Source organism: Protopterus annectens, chromosome 1.part0, assembly GCF_019279795.1.
Source record: "Protopterus annectens isolate FY-2018-M chromosome 1.part0, PAN1.0, whole genome shotgun sequence".
NCBI classification, from domain to species: domain Eukaryota; kingdom Metazoa; phylum Chordata; order Ceratodontiformes; family Protopteridae; genus Protopterus; species Protopterus annectens.
Genome location: NC_056725.1, coordinates 967,488,901 through 967,507,933, shown reverse-complemented (window position 1 = coordinate 967,507,933; position 19,033 = coordinate 967,488,901). Strand labels below are relative to the sequence as shown.

Below are 19,033 nucleotides of genomic sequence, written 5' to 3'. Positions count from 1 at the left end.
AACATAACTAACAGATCACAACCAAAACAGGATCAGATGAAGGTGATTCTGCTCAGTGCCAAAAGTCTCAACAACAAAGTGCCTGACCTGGAAGCTCACCTGCATTTGTAATGCATTCATATCTGTTTAACTACTGAAGGTTGGTTTAATAAAATTTAGAAAGCACTCCCTCCATACTTGGGTTTTGCAACTACAATCAGATTTAAACTGTGATGGAGTTTCCATACGTATTAGGGACTTTATCGCTTCCAGATTTATTCCTGGAAACTGACAAAGTAAACACAATGAACTACAAATCACACTAAACAGGACCAACTACCAGTTTACACCCTGTTACAGGACACCCTCTATGTCCCTGAAAATCACACAAGGTTGCTAAATGTAGTTGAGCTCCTTGTAAACAAAAACTTCATTATTGTGGGAGACTAACTATCCCTCAATAAACTGTAATACCTATACCTCCAAAGTAAGATATGCCTGAAAGTTCTTAGATTTAACAAAGTCCCTGGACCAGATTTTTATCAAATTCACTAATATTCTTGCCATGACACTTATAAATATAGCTTCTTCATGTATTGGCCTAGTATCTCATTCACCAATTAAGTCAAATCATAAGCTAGTGAATTTCACCTTCAACATCTATAAACCTGCTGAAACCAATATCTCAGAAATCAAAACCTGTCAAATTCCATGATAAAGTTTCAAAATTCACTTTTAGCAGCATTATCCCAGATGTTACCATAGCACCTTACAAAGAAATAAATGTACAGAAATAGTAGTCCCAACCAGATTTAAATATACTGGGATATTCAAAAAACAACCCAACCTGGTGATCTGCAAACATAAATAAACTCTACAATAAAAGAAAAATAACATCTTAAAAGTATACAGCAGATTAAAATGCCCTCATATAAAAGGATAACATCAGAACTTCCATCCATCCACAACTCCTTTCTCCCCATTTCTGCAAATGGGGTCAGGATGTCATCTCAACAGCGACTATTGTCTACAGCCAAGGTTTCCACTGATGGGTGGCTAGCCCTATCGCAGTAGATCTTCTACACCACACACACACACACACACAATTTGTGGTTATCCAATCCACCTACTGCATGGCTTTGGAATGTGGGAGGAAACCGGATCAAACAAAGGAAACCCACATGAACACAAAAGGACATGTAGACTCCGAACAAAAAGCACCCCAGACGTGAATTGAATCAGGGAATGTACTGCTGTGAGGCGACAACACTATCCACATTAACTAAAAAACTAGGAAAATACAGAGAAATCTGGTAAATCCACCATACGAACTCCTGTCTGACGGCAAAGTAAGTGAGGTATGGGGAAGTCTAAAGGATGACAATGCTGCAGCCGAAATTGCCTTGAGGTACCACTGAAACTTCTGCATGTAACATCTGGCCAAAGTATCCAATGGAATGATGGAAGCCATAAACCCCAAGGTACTTAAAAACTCTCTTGCAGACACCACCTGTAAAGAAAGAAGAGACCAGAAGACTGCTATCATGGAGAGGACTCGAAGGAGGAAGAAAAGCCTTCACTGACAGGGTCACATCCTGTATCCCAAGAAAACTTGGTCCTATGAAGGAGTCAGTCTAGACTTAGACTTCTTGAGAAAGTAAAACCCATATTGTGAAGGAGCATTGTAAATTTGAGATCCTACAGAACTGTTGAGAGGGGCCTTGAATAAGAATTTCATCCAAACAGAGAAAAATCTGAGCACCATGAAGTCTGCGCAAAAGGCTATGACTGGGTAGACTCATTCTGTAAAATCTCTGTGCTGTAGAAAGAGCTCCTGGGGACCAAAGATGGTTCAGGGAGTTGAGTGTCTTGATCAGGGTAAGCCTCTCCCTCACATTTATGTGCTTGTGTCTGTCCGTGGTGTCCCACACCCCCTGCACATTTATCCTTCCGGAAACCAAGCAGAGAAGAAAGGAGAAGGGGAGACCTGGACTTAAGGATATTTGTTGTCTCCGCCAAAATATTTCTCTTCTGACAAGCCAAGCACTGGGATTTGAAAAAATGTTGATGCTGGGAACACAGAGATTTCAGATACCACTGTATCTTTCTCATGCGGAGGCCTGTTATCATGAGATCCAAAATCCTGGGGTATTCCCTTGTAGTGACTGAAGTCTGAATGGAAAAACTTAGAAATGGATCTAAATATATATATATATATATATATATATATATATATATATATATATATATTTTTTTTTTTGTGGAAGAAAACTCTTAAAACTGAGGCGTCCAACTGACATCCCAGCAACACAATCCTGTGTGAGGGTGCTAAGAAAGACTTTTGAATGTTCTTTTGGAATCCCAGTATGTGCAAGAGCTTTTTCACACAAAAGAGGAATTCCTGCACTTTGAAAAATACTTTGCAAAGATAGTCTAAATATGGAAAAATGTGGATACCTCATAGCCTGCAATGAGCTATAAATGGAGCTATACACTTTATGAACATACTTGGTGCAGTGGACTGTCCAAAGGGTAAGGCTCAGAACTAATAATGGGATACATGCACACAAAATCTTAAGCAATGTCTAAAGTCTGGATGAATAGGGATGTGATGACAAGCATTTTTTACGTCTAGTGTTATCAGGAAACTTGAAAGAGGAAAAGGACGTAAAAGGCTGTAAAGTGACATCATTGCGAATTTGGGCACTATCACAAACAAGTTTAGGAAATAAAGATCCAGATCTGGTCTCTATGAGTTTTCTTTTTTTGGCACTAGGAATATCCTTGAATAAAAACCATTCCCATCCTGAGAAGGAGGAAACTGGTTCTATCACTCCTATGACCCTCGGAAAAGGAGGAAGTTCCTTGCACTGTCATCTGTAACACTGACTTTCAGAACCATTTGGCAGAAACGTTTTTCAATCTATTGCCAAAGAGAAAAATGGAGACTCAGACTTTCTGGAAGAAAATAGGGGCCAGAGTGGGAGGGAGTCACAAGATTTCTTGAAAAGTCATTCAGACTTTTCGACTGTCCTTGCTTTTGGGAAGTCCCATACTTATTTTTAACCCCCCCCCCCCACACCAATTATTTTTAAAAGTCTGTTTACCCAAATTTTGTTGAGACCTTTTATTCTGTTTTTTTGCCAAAGGTGTATAAGGAGATAGAAAATCCCTTGGACAATTTGGAAAATGAGTGTGGAAAAATCTTAGAGGTTCCCTGAATCAACTTGCCGTTTTCATCACACTTTTTGAACACCTCTGGAGCAAAGGAGCCTAACACTAAATTTCTAGCCAAAGGAGAAGGTAAAATCTCATTTTAACATCTGGGAGGTCCTGAGAATGCAGCCATGCAAACCACCATAAAACAATACCAGTTGCCACAGCCCTGTATGCAGTATTAGCAGAGTCATACACACACACTGCAAACAATGAGTAGTGAGCTATGGAACAGAAAAAAAACTAAGTCATTTAAAACAGACTTTTCCATACTTTTACAATCTGTCAGAACAAACTTTAACTTGTGAGCCTGACAATTCAAAATTCTGAAAATCAAAGCTGCAGACATATACATTCCCATACCTTATCAAAATCCTAAGACTTTGGTACATCCTGTCTGCCTTTTTAGGGGCAGCTGGTAGACTATCACGGAAATTGCAGCAGTAAGATACACCTCCTCTATAGCAGGCAGAAGAGGAGAAATGTAGGTTCTGGATAATCCTTTTGTAACAGCTCAGTATTTTCTAAGAGGCTGAGAAACCTCACTGTCCTTCCACTGAAAACACTGCCACAGTCTAGCAATAGTCTCAGAGAAAGAGAAACCTCCAGAGGTAGACTCTGACACTGAGCTCTTCTGAGTCTGAATCTGAAATCAGAGGGGAAAAAAACTCTGTATCTGTCCCTGCATCTTCCTGTTTAGATTCAGAATCCTGAATTTCTTCAGGAAAAGAGGTATCATCCTTTCTTTTACCAGAAACTACTTTACAACAATCAACAGTCTGAATTAAACCCTGAGCTGGACCCAGTAAACTACTCCTATCCAAAGAAATTTGAGGAGCAGTAGAGACATGCTTGGCTTTCTATTTCTTTTTGACACTGAAAAATGGGGCCAACCATGCTACTAATGGCAGTAGCTGCTTCTACGGGGATATGCACAGAATTCAGACACAAAATGGAAACCTTCCCTGTTCCCTTTCCCAGGACTGACAAAGGCGGCTCTCTCCTGCCCACTGACAGCCACAGAGTATATGGTTAACTCCCCATTCCACAGTGGCTGTAACTGCAACACCAGAGGGATCTGGAGTAAAAGAGGAGTGGTCAGAGACGCAACAAATGACCATAACACAGTAAACTCCCTGCGGCTGAGAAAAATTGGTAGTTTGATGTGGTGGCAAAGGCTGTTTGCTTAACTTTTTCGTTTTGTGGCTATGAAGAGGACCAGCTGTGGAACAACCGGTAGTCTAATCCATGCTCAAGATGTGAAAGGTGCCTCTTTCTCGGGGAAGACAGCACTCATTGCCAGTAAATACTACCAGTGCACAAAAGTGTTTTTTTGTGTCAAAAAAGTAAAAGTAAAAAACACTTTAAAACACTATGCCGGCCCCACAAAAGAAAAATAAATAATTTCTCCAGGAGAAAAAATGTTTTTGATTACTTTACACTACTTTTAAACTGACAAAAAAATGCTCCATTTAAAAGTATGTTAAAGGCTTGATACAGTCTGTTAAAACACAAAACTCCTATCTTTAAAATAACTTTCCTGAAGAGGAAAGTAATAAAACATCAACAAAATTAATAAACAGTCAGCCCCCCCCCCCCCCCCCAAAGGAAACTTAACTGCTCAGGAAAGGAAAGCACAAGCTGGCTGTTAATCCTCAAAAGCCTCAAAGAAGGATACTCTTTGGCAACAGTAAAGCTCTGGAGGGCTTTGTGCCTAAACTTTTTTTAGTGACCTCAGCTTGAGCTGGACAGTTTGGGCGCATGGAAGGTGCCCTGAAACTTTGGAAGCTGGCCGCTGTTTATATCCTTTGCAGGACATAAACACATACAGATGAGGCCACTGCATCAGTGATCAGCATGATGAACATACCATAACTTCTTGAACTAACAACTTCAGAGACTGTTTTTTCAGATATACAGACACAGACAGTCTGTTATTCAGGGTCTTGGATATAAAGGTCAGGCAAATAGCACACTGTGTGTGATCGTGGCCTGCACCTATGCAGAAAAGGTATTTTTTGAGTCTGTCTTTGTAGGGGAATCTGCCTCCCACACTCAACCTTCCCTGTTCCAGATGAGACGTAAAAAACAAATAACCAAGCAAACAGAAAACAAGGAAGAGGCCCCAATTGTGAACTTATCTGCCCTAAAATCAATAACAGAGGCAACGAGAACAACAACTTATAGACTAAATTTAGAAACAGTGTTTGGACTGGTGGCAAAGAAGTTCTGAGGATTTGGCCCTCATATGTCACTTATGTACCTTATGATTCAGATGTAGGACATGCTTCTGAATGGTGCTAGGAAGGGCCCAAGGCTTTGGTATGTTGGCCGGATGTAAGTCTATCCTTGGCAGGATATCCCTTTTGTTATGAATATTGCGTGATAAGAAAAAAAACATCTAAAAAGATCACTGTCCCCTTTACATTCAGTACTGATAAGGCCAATTACTGAATACAATGTCACTTTTGGGATATACCTCACTAAACATATCAAACCATTAAAAAACTAGAAGATTTCCAACTAATAAAGATCTCTGGATTTAAAAATCCTAAGCTACATGAGAAGACTGGAATCACTGTCCCTTTACTCAGTATTTTATAGATTTACAAGGGGGAAGACCTACGCCTGGTCTTCGATGCCATTAGAGATCCAGTGTCCACAGATCTTGTGCATCACAAAAATCAAACAGTTTAACAAATATCAGAACCAGGGACCTTTTAATCAGCAGATAAATAAAACACAGTGGACAGAAAGGTTCATTACTCACCTACTCCCCCATCTTCAGAATAGACTCCTCATGCAAATTAAGCAGTGTGACACATTATCTATAGTCAAACAGGACTTGGAGGGTTGGATGCGTATTCACAAATTCACCCCAAGCGTTGCTGGCCTAGCCCTCCTTGACGGAAAAGCTACAGTCTAAAAATGGGAAACGTGAGGTGCAAGAAGTAAGTGGTCACAATACTCAGTTACCTTGCAGCTCTAATGATCCTGTAAAATAGAGAAACCTTCAGAAATGTGTTAAGTCTGGAGACCTAAAACAGGCCTTCAATATGCTTTTTTCCTGGAAGCTACAAAAAGTCTTGAATAAAACCCTTTTCTCCAGTGCTGTGAAGACACTACTTCTAGGACTCCTGACAGAAAATAAAACAAAAGGATGTAATCAGAAATTCTTGGTCTTTTGGAATCTGAAGAATACCAAAGAGAGATGCAACGGAATTCCACTGAAACAACTAACCCTGTATTATGATATTCAAAGTCCACAAGTCTGAAATGATGGCGTCCCACAATGGGAGGCAAACAGAAAGTTTGCCAGTTGTTTTGTGGGAGCAATAAGAAATCCTGGGTGGGGAAGCAGAAGGAAAGTAAGATGAGGATAGTCAGGGCTGGTCTGTTCCAGCCTGCTTAGTCACAGTTCCCCTGCTATTTCTTCTTGAACTAACCTGTACCTGATTTTTGTTGTTGTTGCTGATCATTTTAGTCTGCTTTTTGAAAAAAAGTAAATGGCTTTGAATGGCAATTTCTGTCCTCGAAATACAACTCATCAACAGGTACTGGAAAAAGAAAAAAAAAGTTGCATTAAACCTTGCTGGGCTTTTATCTCTGTATTCCATCTTCTTGACAACTTCAGTTGAAGAAGTCTCAAATAGAAGATTGTCTATCTAGGCAGGCATTCGATTATTGTGCCTTAATATGTTTAGGTAGGGGCCTGAGCCTTAGTCAAGCATGCCTACAGATGACAGAGCAGGAGCACATGCCCATATTTAATAGCATGCTTAACTATTTGTGAGGCAGAATGCAACATCTCTAGCATACTGATGATATGCTAGCTACCCTGGTTTGTTCTCCTGCCTACTTCCCACCAGCATTCATCTTTTGTATGCCTTCCTTCCTTGTTTTTCCCTCCCATTCCTCTTATGTACTATAGCTGCCTGCTCTATGTTGCTGTATCCCCATATGCTTAATATCCCTTTACACCATTTTTTCCAGCAACATCCTTTTCTTATCAATGTAAACATGGGGTCATCAGAAAGAGACTGCCATCACTATTCTGACAGCTTCCTCTCAAACGGTCTTACACCATTTTCTTACCGTGTATTTCTCTGCTTGCTCCTCTTATTTCATCCTCGGTGATGGTGTCATATGCTGCAGCATTGTGTTCTCCATAAATTTACCCAGCGGCAACACAATATTTTTTTTCATCTATAATACTGCTTGTCTAACATATCTGTAGATTTTTTTCCACTTTAAAATGGTTTCCTTTTGGGTGTGCTATATAGTGACATTTCTTGTCTACTCAGGAGATCACGCTGCAGGGACCTGATACTCGGGTTTGGATGGCTTGAGAGAATTTCTGTCTCACAAGCTGGTAATCCATTTAGGTAACTAGCAGAGTACTTCTTTCAAGTAGACACCCTCCACTTGGAATCAGGCTATAAATGTTCTCAGTACAAAAACAGACTGTGAACTTGAACAGTATTTAATTAGTGTAGTTAAGACATAGTACCGAAATTAGAAGTTATGTACTCACCATAACGTTCCATCTGAGTAGGTGACTTCATTTGGATGCAACCTGTGGGTATCGGATCCGCATTTCAAAAGCTTAGGCTCCGAGCTCCTAGCTCCTCCCTCTACCCATAACCCCTTGCCAAGCCCTGACTGACCTCAGATTGAGTTTGCCTATATAATACTGACTACAGTACCTGAACAAAGCAAAAAATACTCGCTGTATAAAGGTCAGGGGATGGAATGAAGTCACCTACTCAGATGGAATGTTATGGTGAGTACATAACTTAAATCTGGAAGTAGGCAGACTTCATTTGTCTGCAACCTGTGGGACAGAGTCCCCAGCTACCTGAATCTTGGGCGGCCGTCATGGAAGGATGTTTCGCTGAGCCAAAGGATGCTCTTCCTCTGGAAACAACATCCACCTTATAATGAGAAATAAAGGTATGAGGTGAGGCCCAAGTGGCTGCCGCAGATATCATCCAATGACACACGGGACTTAAAGGCGGCTGACGTGGAGACTGCCCTAGTAGAATGAGCCGTAACTCTCTGAGGAGCAGGTCTACCTGAAGTGTCATAAGCCTGCAGAATACAATTAGCAATCCACCTCGATAGTGTGACTTTAGAAACTGCTTTACCCAAAGCAAATTTAGCAAAGGAGACGAACAGCTGATCTGATTGCCTGTGACCAGCTGTTCTGTGAATATAAAATCGTAATTGTCTATGAACATCCAAGGAATGCAGTTTGTATTCTCCTTTGTTTGAGTACTTGGGAAAAACACAGGTAAGTTGATTGATTGGTTGATATTAGATTCTGAAGAGACCTTTGGAAGAAAAGATGGATTGGTCCTGAGGCACACCCTATCTGGAAAGAAGGAAAGGTAAGGCGGCTTGACGCATAGAGCCTGAAGTTCAGACACTCTTCTGGCTGAAGTGATAGCTACTAAGAAGGCAGTCTTCCAGGAAAGGTACTTCAGGTATGTAGATGCTGCAGGCTCGAAGGGAGGAGCAGTAAGGGCTTGCAGAACTAAAGATAGGTCCCAAGGTGGTACAATCTCTTTGACTGGAGGCCTCAACAAAAAAATCCCTTTAAGAAAGGTTTTGCACAATTTCGCCGTCATGAGGGGAGCTGTCTCATGACCAATGTGATAATGAGAGATGGCTGCCAATTGTACTTTAATCGTGGAAGAACTTGCCCCTTGATGAAAGAGGTCTGTTAAAAAATCCAGCACTGCCGACATAGGTGCTGAAAAGGATCCAAACTTTTCTGGACCGCCCAAATAGAGAATCTCTTCCATTTACTCCGATAAACCTGCCTAGTGGAAGGTTTATGAGCTGCCACTAGGATGGCCTTGACCGTGACGAGATACCGAGTCCTAATCAAGGATGGAACTGGAGCAGCCAAGCTGTCAATTTCAGGGTGCGTGATTGGGGACCGAAATTCCCAGAGGATGGGAGATGAGATCCGAATCGGATCCAGAATCCAGGGTGGATTCACTTTGTGAGACCATACAAAGGGGAACCAGGGTTGACGAGGCCAGAACGGGCAATGAGAATCATTCTGCTCCCCAAACTGTTGGCTTTCTGCAGAAGCCTCTGCATTAGAGGTAGTGGAGGGTAGGCATAAAGGAGACCGAGGCCAAGCATGCACCAGCGCATCTCTCGTGAGAGGCAAAAAGATCGCAACAGGGTTGCCCCCAACGGCAAAAATCTTCTTCACTACCTGAGGATTGAGAGACCACGGAAAGAATGGTGCGACTGAGTTTGTCCGCAAGGATGTTGGATTTTAAAGCGTTTGGTGGAAATTGCCCATTCCCAGACTCTCATGGCCTCTCGACAAAGGGATAGGACCTGGTTCCTCCCTGTTTGTTGATGTACCAGACTACCGACATGTTGTCTGTCTGAATCGCAATAGTCCCTGAAGGAAGAACGTGGTGAAGTGCTTGCAACGCTAGGAGCACCGCCCTCATTTCCAGGACATTTATATGCAGAAGTCTCTGTGGAGTTCCACGTGCCTTGGACAATCTTCCCCGCAGTCCCCACCCGAGGCAAGAAGCGTCCGTGGTCACTGTGGCTCGGGAAATGCTAAAGGTCTCCCTGTTAGAGGCTCCGGAGAAGCCACCAAAGAAGGGAATCCTTGCATGCTTTGCTGACCGCTATCGGAGTGTTGAGAGAGGAACAGAGGGACCACTGAACTTGAAGGGTCCATTGAAGAACCCGCATCATGAATAAGCGGGATAGCTGCCGCCATCGAACCTAGGGCCCTCAGGACCGAAATGGTTGCAGGATCACATGACACTTCAGGTTGGAAATTCTGTCTGGGGTGAGGAAGGCTCGCATTGACCTGGTGTTTAGTCTTCCTCCTATGAAATCTATAACTTGTGTGGGGTGCAGTAAAGATTTCTCCCAGTTGACAGTGATGCCCAGCCTTGGGGCTATGAAGGAAGTAGTCCCTGGCTGAGCACAGAAGATGCCTTGATGATGCCGTCAGGAGCCAGTCGTGGAAAGACCTGTAATCCCTGGAGCCTCAGGTGGGCCGCTACAACAGCTAGAACCTTGGTGAACACCCTGGGGGCTGAGGTGAGACCAAAGGGAAGGACCCTGAACTGATAATGACTGGCTCCCAGCCGAAGCGAAGAAACCTCCTGGACCGCCTGTCCATGTGAGGTCGATGGAGCACATCCAGTCGCCTCAAGAGGAGTATAGATTGAAGGGTGACCATCCGGAACTTTTACTTGGTTACTGACAGGTTCAGCAGGGAAAGATCTAAGATCGGTCTTAAGTCCCCGCTTTCTTTGGCACTAAAAGAACCTGGAGTAAAACCCTGACCCGGTTTGATCTTTTTCTAGCAGCTGTCCGATTTCGATATTGCTGCCTCCCCTTCGGGTGGAACATCTGGGAGGCTGCGAGATCTGGGAACTTTGTACAGGGAATTGTATAACCTCTGGATATCAGGTCTGTTGTGATGGACTCCCAAGAAGTTAGGTGCCTCGAAACCCGACTGCCTCCAGAGACGGACAGCCGGGCAACCCTTCAGGGCTGCTGCGTGGGTCTATCAGAGAAAGGTTCTCTGGACCCAAAGTTTCTAGGAGCCCCCCTGCCTCTAGGACGGCGACCTCCCTGTCCTCCTCTGCCACGGGAGGACTGGTTATCCGGAGCAGGTTGGGACTGCTGCGACTTCCAGAACCACATCTTCTTCTGTCCCTTTTGGTTCTTCAAGAAGGACCTCTGGGGAGCTGAGAAGCAGACTCCGGCAGACAGCGACTAATGTTTAACAGTTTTGCCAAACAAGGCAGAACCATCAAAGTCGCCTTGAAGGGCTCTAATCACAGTGGCGGAGCCAGGCCTGCCGCCTCATGACTAGGCCTGCTCTGCTGGCTCTGTTAGAAACTGCTCTAAGAGTGGCCATTCGTGGAGTATACCTGCTTGTCCTCAACCGACATGGACTCTGGGGAGATGCAGCGTATTCTTTAATCAAATCCCGCTGCATCCTGATGACGTGTGCCATGTAGTTCAGCTCTCAAAGAGAAGGTTGCTGAACTGAAAACTCGCTTCCCAATGCGATCCATCGGACTCCTTGCCCGGAGGATGCATAGAGGGACTCTCCTGGGCCAATTCCCTCTTAGTGGCTGCAGCCATCATCATGGCATCTACTGGGGGGCCTTTGCTCCAGTGAGTGCGGAGGAAAGGATGTACAGGCTCAACGGTGTCCGGATCCTTCCACGCTCTGATGGATATAAGGTCCACCAGAGGATCGGCAGGAGGGGACACCCAAGAGGTAGATGGGCCCGCCTCGAATGCCTCCAAGAACACAGACTCGTCTGAGGAGGCCTTGGGGGCAGACCACCCCCGATCCTCAACATTTCCATAATGTCTCCAAATGAGACGTCTTCAGGGGGTGACCTTGGGGAGCCTTCCCCTTCATCCAAGCCTGTGTCTTCGTAATGGACTCGGGAGTCCATGTGCCTCCTTGCACTTACGCCCGAAAGCTACTTCTTGGGGCTGTCCGAGGAGTACTCTTCCGCAGCTGGATGTTCCAAGGGAACTACTTGGGACATCGAGGCGGGCTGTCCCTGGGACCGGCTGGTGGGAGCCTGGCCCAACTGCAAGGGACCGGGGGTCGAGTCCTCAACAGTGCCCTTTCCACTACGCCGAGGCCCGGGGAGCCAGCTTCTCTAAACCCGAGAGCCGACCCCACTCGGATCCGGACGGATCGATCGAGCCGACGGATCCGATCCGAGTCACTCAAGGGATGGGACGGATCCGAGGTGCGCCCGGATCCAACTCTGCCCGGCGCCGACAGCTCCGAACCCATGGTGTGGGTCGGAGAAGGAGCCAAAGGCTTGCATTTGGGCCTGGATGAATTTCCTCATCATCCGGTCCATGTCTGCTTCACTCATGGAGAAGGTCGATCTAGTCGAGGCCAGATCTAGAGAGCTGCCTTGGGGACCTCGCTGAAGGGCTAGCCTCCTCCTCCTCGGGCCCAGGAGAGAACCGGGGGGAGGAGCCGAGCGAGGAGTGAGGGAAGAAGGCACAGGAGGCCACTGGATGGAGGAGCAGAGGTCTCTCCCTAGAAGACTCTCTCTCCTCCGGCATCTTAGAGGGAGGTTGAGTCCCAGCCGGTGGAGGAGAGCCCACAGCAACTGTTTGCTGTGTAGAAGGCGGTATCTGGAGGGAGAAGTCCCGCCAGAACCAGCTTCACTCCGCTCCCCTCAGCTCGGGGTTGAACCCTGCACAAATGGTACAACCAGATGACAGGTGTTCAACCCCAAGCATTCTTGCAAAGTGTGGCCATCCGCTGGGGACAGCTTATGGCCACACTAGAATACTGCCTTATGGGCTTCAGACATGTTAAGCCCTAACAGGCCTAAAACACACACACACACACACAAACAAAATTTAAAAGATAGAGAGAGGAAAGCCTAACACAAACACTTCTAACTAAAAAGTTAAAGTTTTTCAAAATTTTCCTGTCAGAAAACTTATCTGCACTAGGAGCTCAAGGAAAATCTGAGGTCAGTCAGGGCTTGGCAAGGGGTTATGGGTAGAGGGAGGAGCTAGGAGCCTAAGCTTTTGAAATGGATCCAATACCCACAGGTTGCAGACAAATGAAGTCTGCCTACTTCAGATCTGCTATTCTAGTATCTTCCGGTGCTTTCCCTTAATGAAACAGCTGTTAACATGGTTTCAAAAATGAAAGAAATACAGAATGGAGAATGTAATTTGAAACACTGTTGTCCAAAGAAATAAACACTAAAATCAGCATAATCTGTAAAATAATGCTCCATGAGTGCACGTTATGCTTAAACTTCTGCTCTGTTTCAAATGTGTGGAATGTGTGCAAAATAGCTGAGAGAATGCATTATCCTGATTACAACAAAATACTTAAAAAAAATGAAAATATAAATTGAGCAACTGAAAAATTAATTAACTGGATAAATAACTGAAAACAATGAGTACGAAATTTCCTTTAAAAAAACAGTGAAACTCTTGTCACAATAGAATAGTGGCAACCACGTAATGTAACATTTAAAGGTCTTAGAATTATCACCTTACAAATGGAGGGAGTGCTTGTAGTAATTTTTTCTACTTTAAATACATTAGTTTGCTAAATGATTCAGCTTGACCGAATACTGTTGAGTTACAGTAATCATCTATACATTATGACACTTGTTTGTTCATTTTCTCTAAAACTTAGTGACAATGCTGTGAACCTAGATGGTCTAACTCTCTTTAGAGCAGATAGATGTAAAGCACAGAGTGGTAAAGCTAAAGGTGGTGCTGTATGCATCTACGTTAATAACAGATGGTGCAAAGACTGTAAGCTGGTTCAATCATACTGCTCCAAAGATGTGGAAATATTGACACTAAAATGTAAACCCTTCTATGTACCACGGGAAATCAATGGGGTATATGTCACAGCAGTCCACGTTTCCCCCAATGGTAACACCACTGAAGCTCAAAATAAACTCCACTGTTTCAATACCACCTGCTGGGAGGTCTTCAAAGAAGCGCCTATGCATAACCTCCAGTTAGACATAGACTCAGTTCTTGCCTACATAAATAAATGTGTGGCGGATGTAACCACCTCAAAAGCCATTACTATAAGAGCTAACCAGAAGCCCTGGCTCACCAAGGACATCAACGAGCTACTGAAGAAAAGAAACACAGCCTTCGAGGAAAATGACAAACAAAGGTTAAAGGCAGCCAGGCCATATCTGAAAAAGGGAATCAAAGAGGGAGTATGGGGGGAAAATTCAGATCTGCTTTCAAGACATGAGGGACACGAGAACCCTGTGACAGGGAATACAGCAGCTCACAGACTATAAGACCAAAACACCTCAATGTGATGACAGCTTGGAATTCCTAAATGAACTGAACTCCTACATTGGCAGATATGAGGCGAACACCAGCGTACCTTGTAAAACAAAGACTGGCAAAGAGGAGATAGTGCTCACCTTGAACTATAAGGAGGTGAGACTTCAGCTTAAGAAGACGAATCCTAGGAAGCCTGCTGGACCAGATAACATACCTGGCAAGGTGTTGCAGGGGTATGTTGGTCACTTATGTCTGGTACTGACAGACATCTTCAACTAATCCCTTGCTATGGAGAAAGTTCCCTCGCATTTCAAGGAAACAAGTACTGTCCCACTTCCGAGCAAACCCAATCCTACCTGCCTTAACCTCAAACATCATGAAGTGCTTTGAGAAGATCATGAAGAAACATCTATCTGCGGGTCTGCCCAAGTCCTTCGATCTGCTCCAGTTTGCATACCAGGCAAACAGATTGACTGCGGATGTGATATCAGTTGCACTACACCTTGTACTTGAACACCAAGAAGGGAGGAACACAGCCTTTAAGGTTGCTGTGCATAGACTTCAGGTCTGCGTTCAACACTGTGGTACTGATGCAACTGGTGGACAAGTTTGTGAAACTCGGGATAAACAAGCACCTAAAAAACTGCACTCTTGACTTTCTGACTGGTAGACCTCAATGGACATGCGCTGGAAACAACACCTCTCAACACACAGTCCTTGTGTTCCCCAAGATTGTGTGTTCAGCCCCTTGCTCTTCACCATCTTCTCAAACCATATTATAAAATTTACTGATGATACCAGAGTTGTGGGTCACATTAGTGGTAGGGATTAATATACCTACAAGGATGAGATGAACACTGACTGCCTGGTGTGACAGGAACAATCTGGACTTGAATGTTAATAAGACCAAAGAAATGATTATGGACTTCAGGAGAAAGGCAACAGTTCACCAACCACTAACTATCAAAGGGGAGGTAGTAGAGAAAGTCAAAACAGCCAAGTTCCTGGGCCTTCATATCTCAGATGACCTCTCCTAGATTGTTAATACCAACCATATAGTCAAGAAGGCTCAACAAAGGCTTCACCTCCTGAGAAAGCTCAAAAAGGCCAGACTCCCACTTTTTACAGGGGAGCTATTGACAACATCCTCTCCAGCAACTTCATAGCATGGCTCAGCAACTGCACAGTTGATGAGAAGAAGAAATTACAGAGGGTAGTGAGGGTGGCAGAGAAAATGTTGGGCACAAGCCCCCCTTCTCTTCAGGAGCTTTTCTCTACAAGAGCAAGAAAGAGAACATACAAAATACTAGCTGATTCAACCCATCCAGCCCAGAAGTGGTTCTCACAACTTTCACCTGGAAAGAGGTATCACAGCTTCCACTGTAGGACTACCAGATTCAGGGACAGTTTGTATTCTACAGCTGTGAGACTTATTAACTTGGACACCAAACATAACACCTGATACACTGAAGCCTTTTTTTTATTTAATCCTGCTGCTCTGAGCAATTACCACCAGTATTACTATTATGCAATATGATGGCTATACTGAGTCACGTCTAAGGTTAACAAGTGCAATACGGTAACTAAACAGCTGCTATTCACTAGTCTCTATTTATTCTCTATCTTAACAGTAAAGGGGTTTGGTGGGGGGGTATTTATTTATTATTTATCATCGGATAATGGGTACTGAGTGTCTTTACGTAATGTGAACGACCTCTTGCGTGTCATAAGTGTTATTTTCTTTTCTTACATTATTCTGTGATACTGCTGTATCGATGTTATTTACATTGCATTTCTCTTCTGAGCCAACATTTATAATTTCATTTAGGCTGCTCTTGTGTGGTCCTAAATGACAATGACGTTTCTTTGAATTATGAAATAATTGTGCAAATTCTATTTTTTTAAGTTTCAGTGCTGCCTCGTTTACTTATCTGCTGAATATCAACTTATGCTATGAATGATAGAAACAGTAAAACAAATAGTAATCACTACTCCAGAAATTCTCACCTGAGGAAGGGTAGACCAGTACTGTCTGAATGCTCCAAGACAAGTGAGCAGCTTTGTTCGTTCATCTTCCGGAGTGTCCATGAACATGCTGTTACACAAAAAGAAAATATACACCATTACTTTCCTACTTACATGAAAAATAGCCAGCAAAAGGTGTGGTTATAATTTGCCACTGTCACAAAGTAAGTTTGAAGAAACATGTTTTCAAGAGACTGCTAGCTCCCAGTGTGAACAAATACAGTGAAAGTTGTAATTCACCTACTAAAACATCAGTACTTCGTCTAGATTTGCCTTACAAACAGCTACAACTCTACCCCAAATAGCTAAAACTCAGTGCAGCATTTTTTTAATGGTGTACATTTTTTCTAACACAAAAGCACAGTAACACTCTGTGGTTATGAATATTTAAGTTAAACTTCCATAAGCTAAACATACAGTGTCTTTAGCTCTTAAGAATTGGACAATATACAAACGTTGGAGGTGTGATGAGGAAGAAAGAGGTAACTGGGAACATATGTTTTGGGAGTGTAGTGTAATGAGTTGGTAGACTAAAAATTCCATACAGAGTACTCTGGCACAAATACTGGGTGAGAGGATGGGAGTAACTAAGGAAAGGAATTTTTTTTTTTTTTTTTTTTTTTTTTTTTAGCAGAGATACAGATCTAAACTGCCTAGACATAATAAGGCCTTGTAAGTTTAGTTTTCATGGTTGCCAAAACAGCAATTACTAGAAAATGGAAATCAAACTCTAATAAAACATCTTTATTTGAAGCAGTGAATACTCTAACAGAAATAAAACAAACTGGAAGTGGGATATTTAGAAAAGGGTAGGAGCAATTCTATAGAAAAAATGGAAATTGTGGAAGCAATACATGCAGAATAATGCCTTGGAGAAGGTGTAATTTTTAAGGGAAGACAGGAACTGAGCAATTTAATGTTGGATTGATGACAATTGTATAACAGAACATACATGAAATAAAGACACACATTTCAAAGACAGCACCATGGAAATATGTTCTAACCATAAAATACTATTATTAATTTCCTCTGAGGTAACATGTTAAATGAGGCACAAAGATAACATGGCATCTCCCTCTAGTTCTTGTCGTTACTGGAACATGTAGTCTCTACCCGCTTTATATAAACTTCTGCATTACTTTTATATTCATTGCTGGGTCTTGCACATTAGCAGGCCCACTGCATCTAGATCTCATTTCTTACTATCAAATAGCAATACAAGAAAAGAACAACAGGTAAGCTGACATGTATGGCTGTGACAGTGACCAGCACATTTAGAACGTTCAAAAAAATCAAGTAATATGACCAAAGAAGGTCCACAGAACTCTGTTTAGGAGTCTGCAATTAACAAAAGAAGACAAGGTCTTTCAAAAAAGTGAGCTATCATTTTCAGATTTGCTTGAAGAAAGCACTAATTCAGATACTGAATTTTAAGTGGCGGAGATAGAAGATTGAAGAGTAAGGCAAGACAAAATCATATTATACTATGATATCATGCAGCCTTGGTTGAAAAGTGCTTCTTCTTTCAGCATTTTCCCCGGTTAGGGGTCGCCACAGCAGATCACCTGTCCGCTCATGATTGGCAATGGCGTTTTTACGGTGTCGAGTTGCCAGCCCGGCGCCCAACCTTCCACAGAAGGCACGCACTTACGCCTAGGGCCAATTTAGAGTGTCCAATCCACCTGCAGCATGTCTTTAGGATGTGGGAGGAAACCGGAGTAACTGGAGGAAACCCACGCGACCACAGGAAGGACATGCAGACTCCACACAGAAGGTACCCCAGCCGAGGATCAAACTGGAGAACCTGTTGCTGTGAGAGGGCAACGCTAACCTCTGCATCACTGCAGCCGCCCTTGGTTGAAAAGTACAATCATATTAATATGGTTGTCTCCACTAGGCAATAGGCAATTTTGGGGTAGAACAAATGACGATATCTTACAGAGTCTGTTTCACGGTGCAGAGGGATAAAAGCCCAGACTAGCACGCAGACAACCTGGTATATGGAGCAGACAGCCACCACTGTCAGCTAACTTATATTGAGAGAAGTCAGACAGCTCTGTCTACCACATTTACAGAAGAATGAATGCAAAGGCAGTCATCATAAAGGATAAAAACTGTACTCCATCAATAAGCACACAGCACCTGAGCAAAGTGTGTGTGTGTGTGTGTGTGTGTGTGTGTGTGTGTGTGTGTGTGTGTGTGTGTGTGTGTGTGTGTGTGAGTGAGAGTGTGTGTGTGTGTGTGTGTGTGTGTGTGTGTGTGTGTGTGTGTGTGTGTGTGTGTGTGTCTTAGCAAGCACCACTGAAGCAGTCCTGCTGGTCCAGCATAGGCAGCATGCATGTCAAGCCACAGGGAGGTTAGACAGCAAAACCCATAAACCTTTCATAATGAGGGCCTCATCATCACATGGTTCTCATGTTGACCAATGAACAAACAGTCAAGAGATGAAGGAACAGAAAGGTCCATCAGTTAATGGAATGGAGCTGAGAGAGATCAGGGGTTGATGACAGAAAGAAAAAGACCCATAAAAAATTATACTGTGACCTACTGAAAAGTGATAGGTTCATAGTTAAACACTTGGCTAGCTGCTCTTGCAAGCCATTTTAAGTCTAGTCAATTTCTCTTTTAATGCCCAAATTGACCTATCCCATTTGGTTACAGACTGGCAATACTCATCCCACTATTGACAATTCTATATTACACCTACTGAAAATAACTGGAATCACATCATAGATAAATTGAGGGGAGCCATGCATGGGATAAAGCATTTAGGAGCTGCCTCTGTCCATTAATAGCACAGGGGAAAGTCCTAGGGTACATCTTTTGTTTCTCATCCACAGATCCAAGTTGCCCTTGAATATGGACATGGACAGTTTGTTTTATGTGGATGGGGAATCCGTTCTAGAACATAACAGACAATGGGACATCAGAGCTGCAGAAAATATAATCTTCAATTTTAAAGTTTCTGCCAACAGTAGTCCTTTAA

General features: G+C 43.2%; 1 protein-coding gene across 1 annotated transcript in view; it reads right to left on the bottom strand.

Annotated features, from left to right (window-relative positions):
* LOC122798758 (mediator of RNA polymerase II transcription subunit 23-like) overlaps nt 1–19,033 on the bottom strand; it is a 363,374-nt gene that overhangs the window by 116,912 nt on the left and 227,429 nt on the right. The window contains exon 3 of the mRNA XM_044067899.1: nt 16,030–16,117. Coding sequence (XP_043923834.1) covers nt 16,030–16,117 — 88 coding nt within the window. The remainder of the gene's footprint in view (nt 1–16,029; nt 16,118–19,033) is intronic.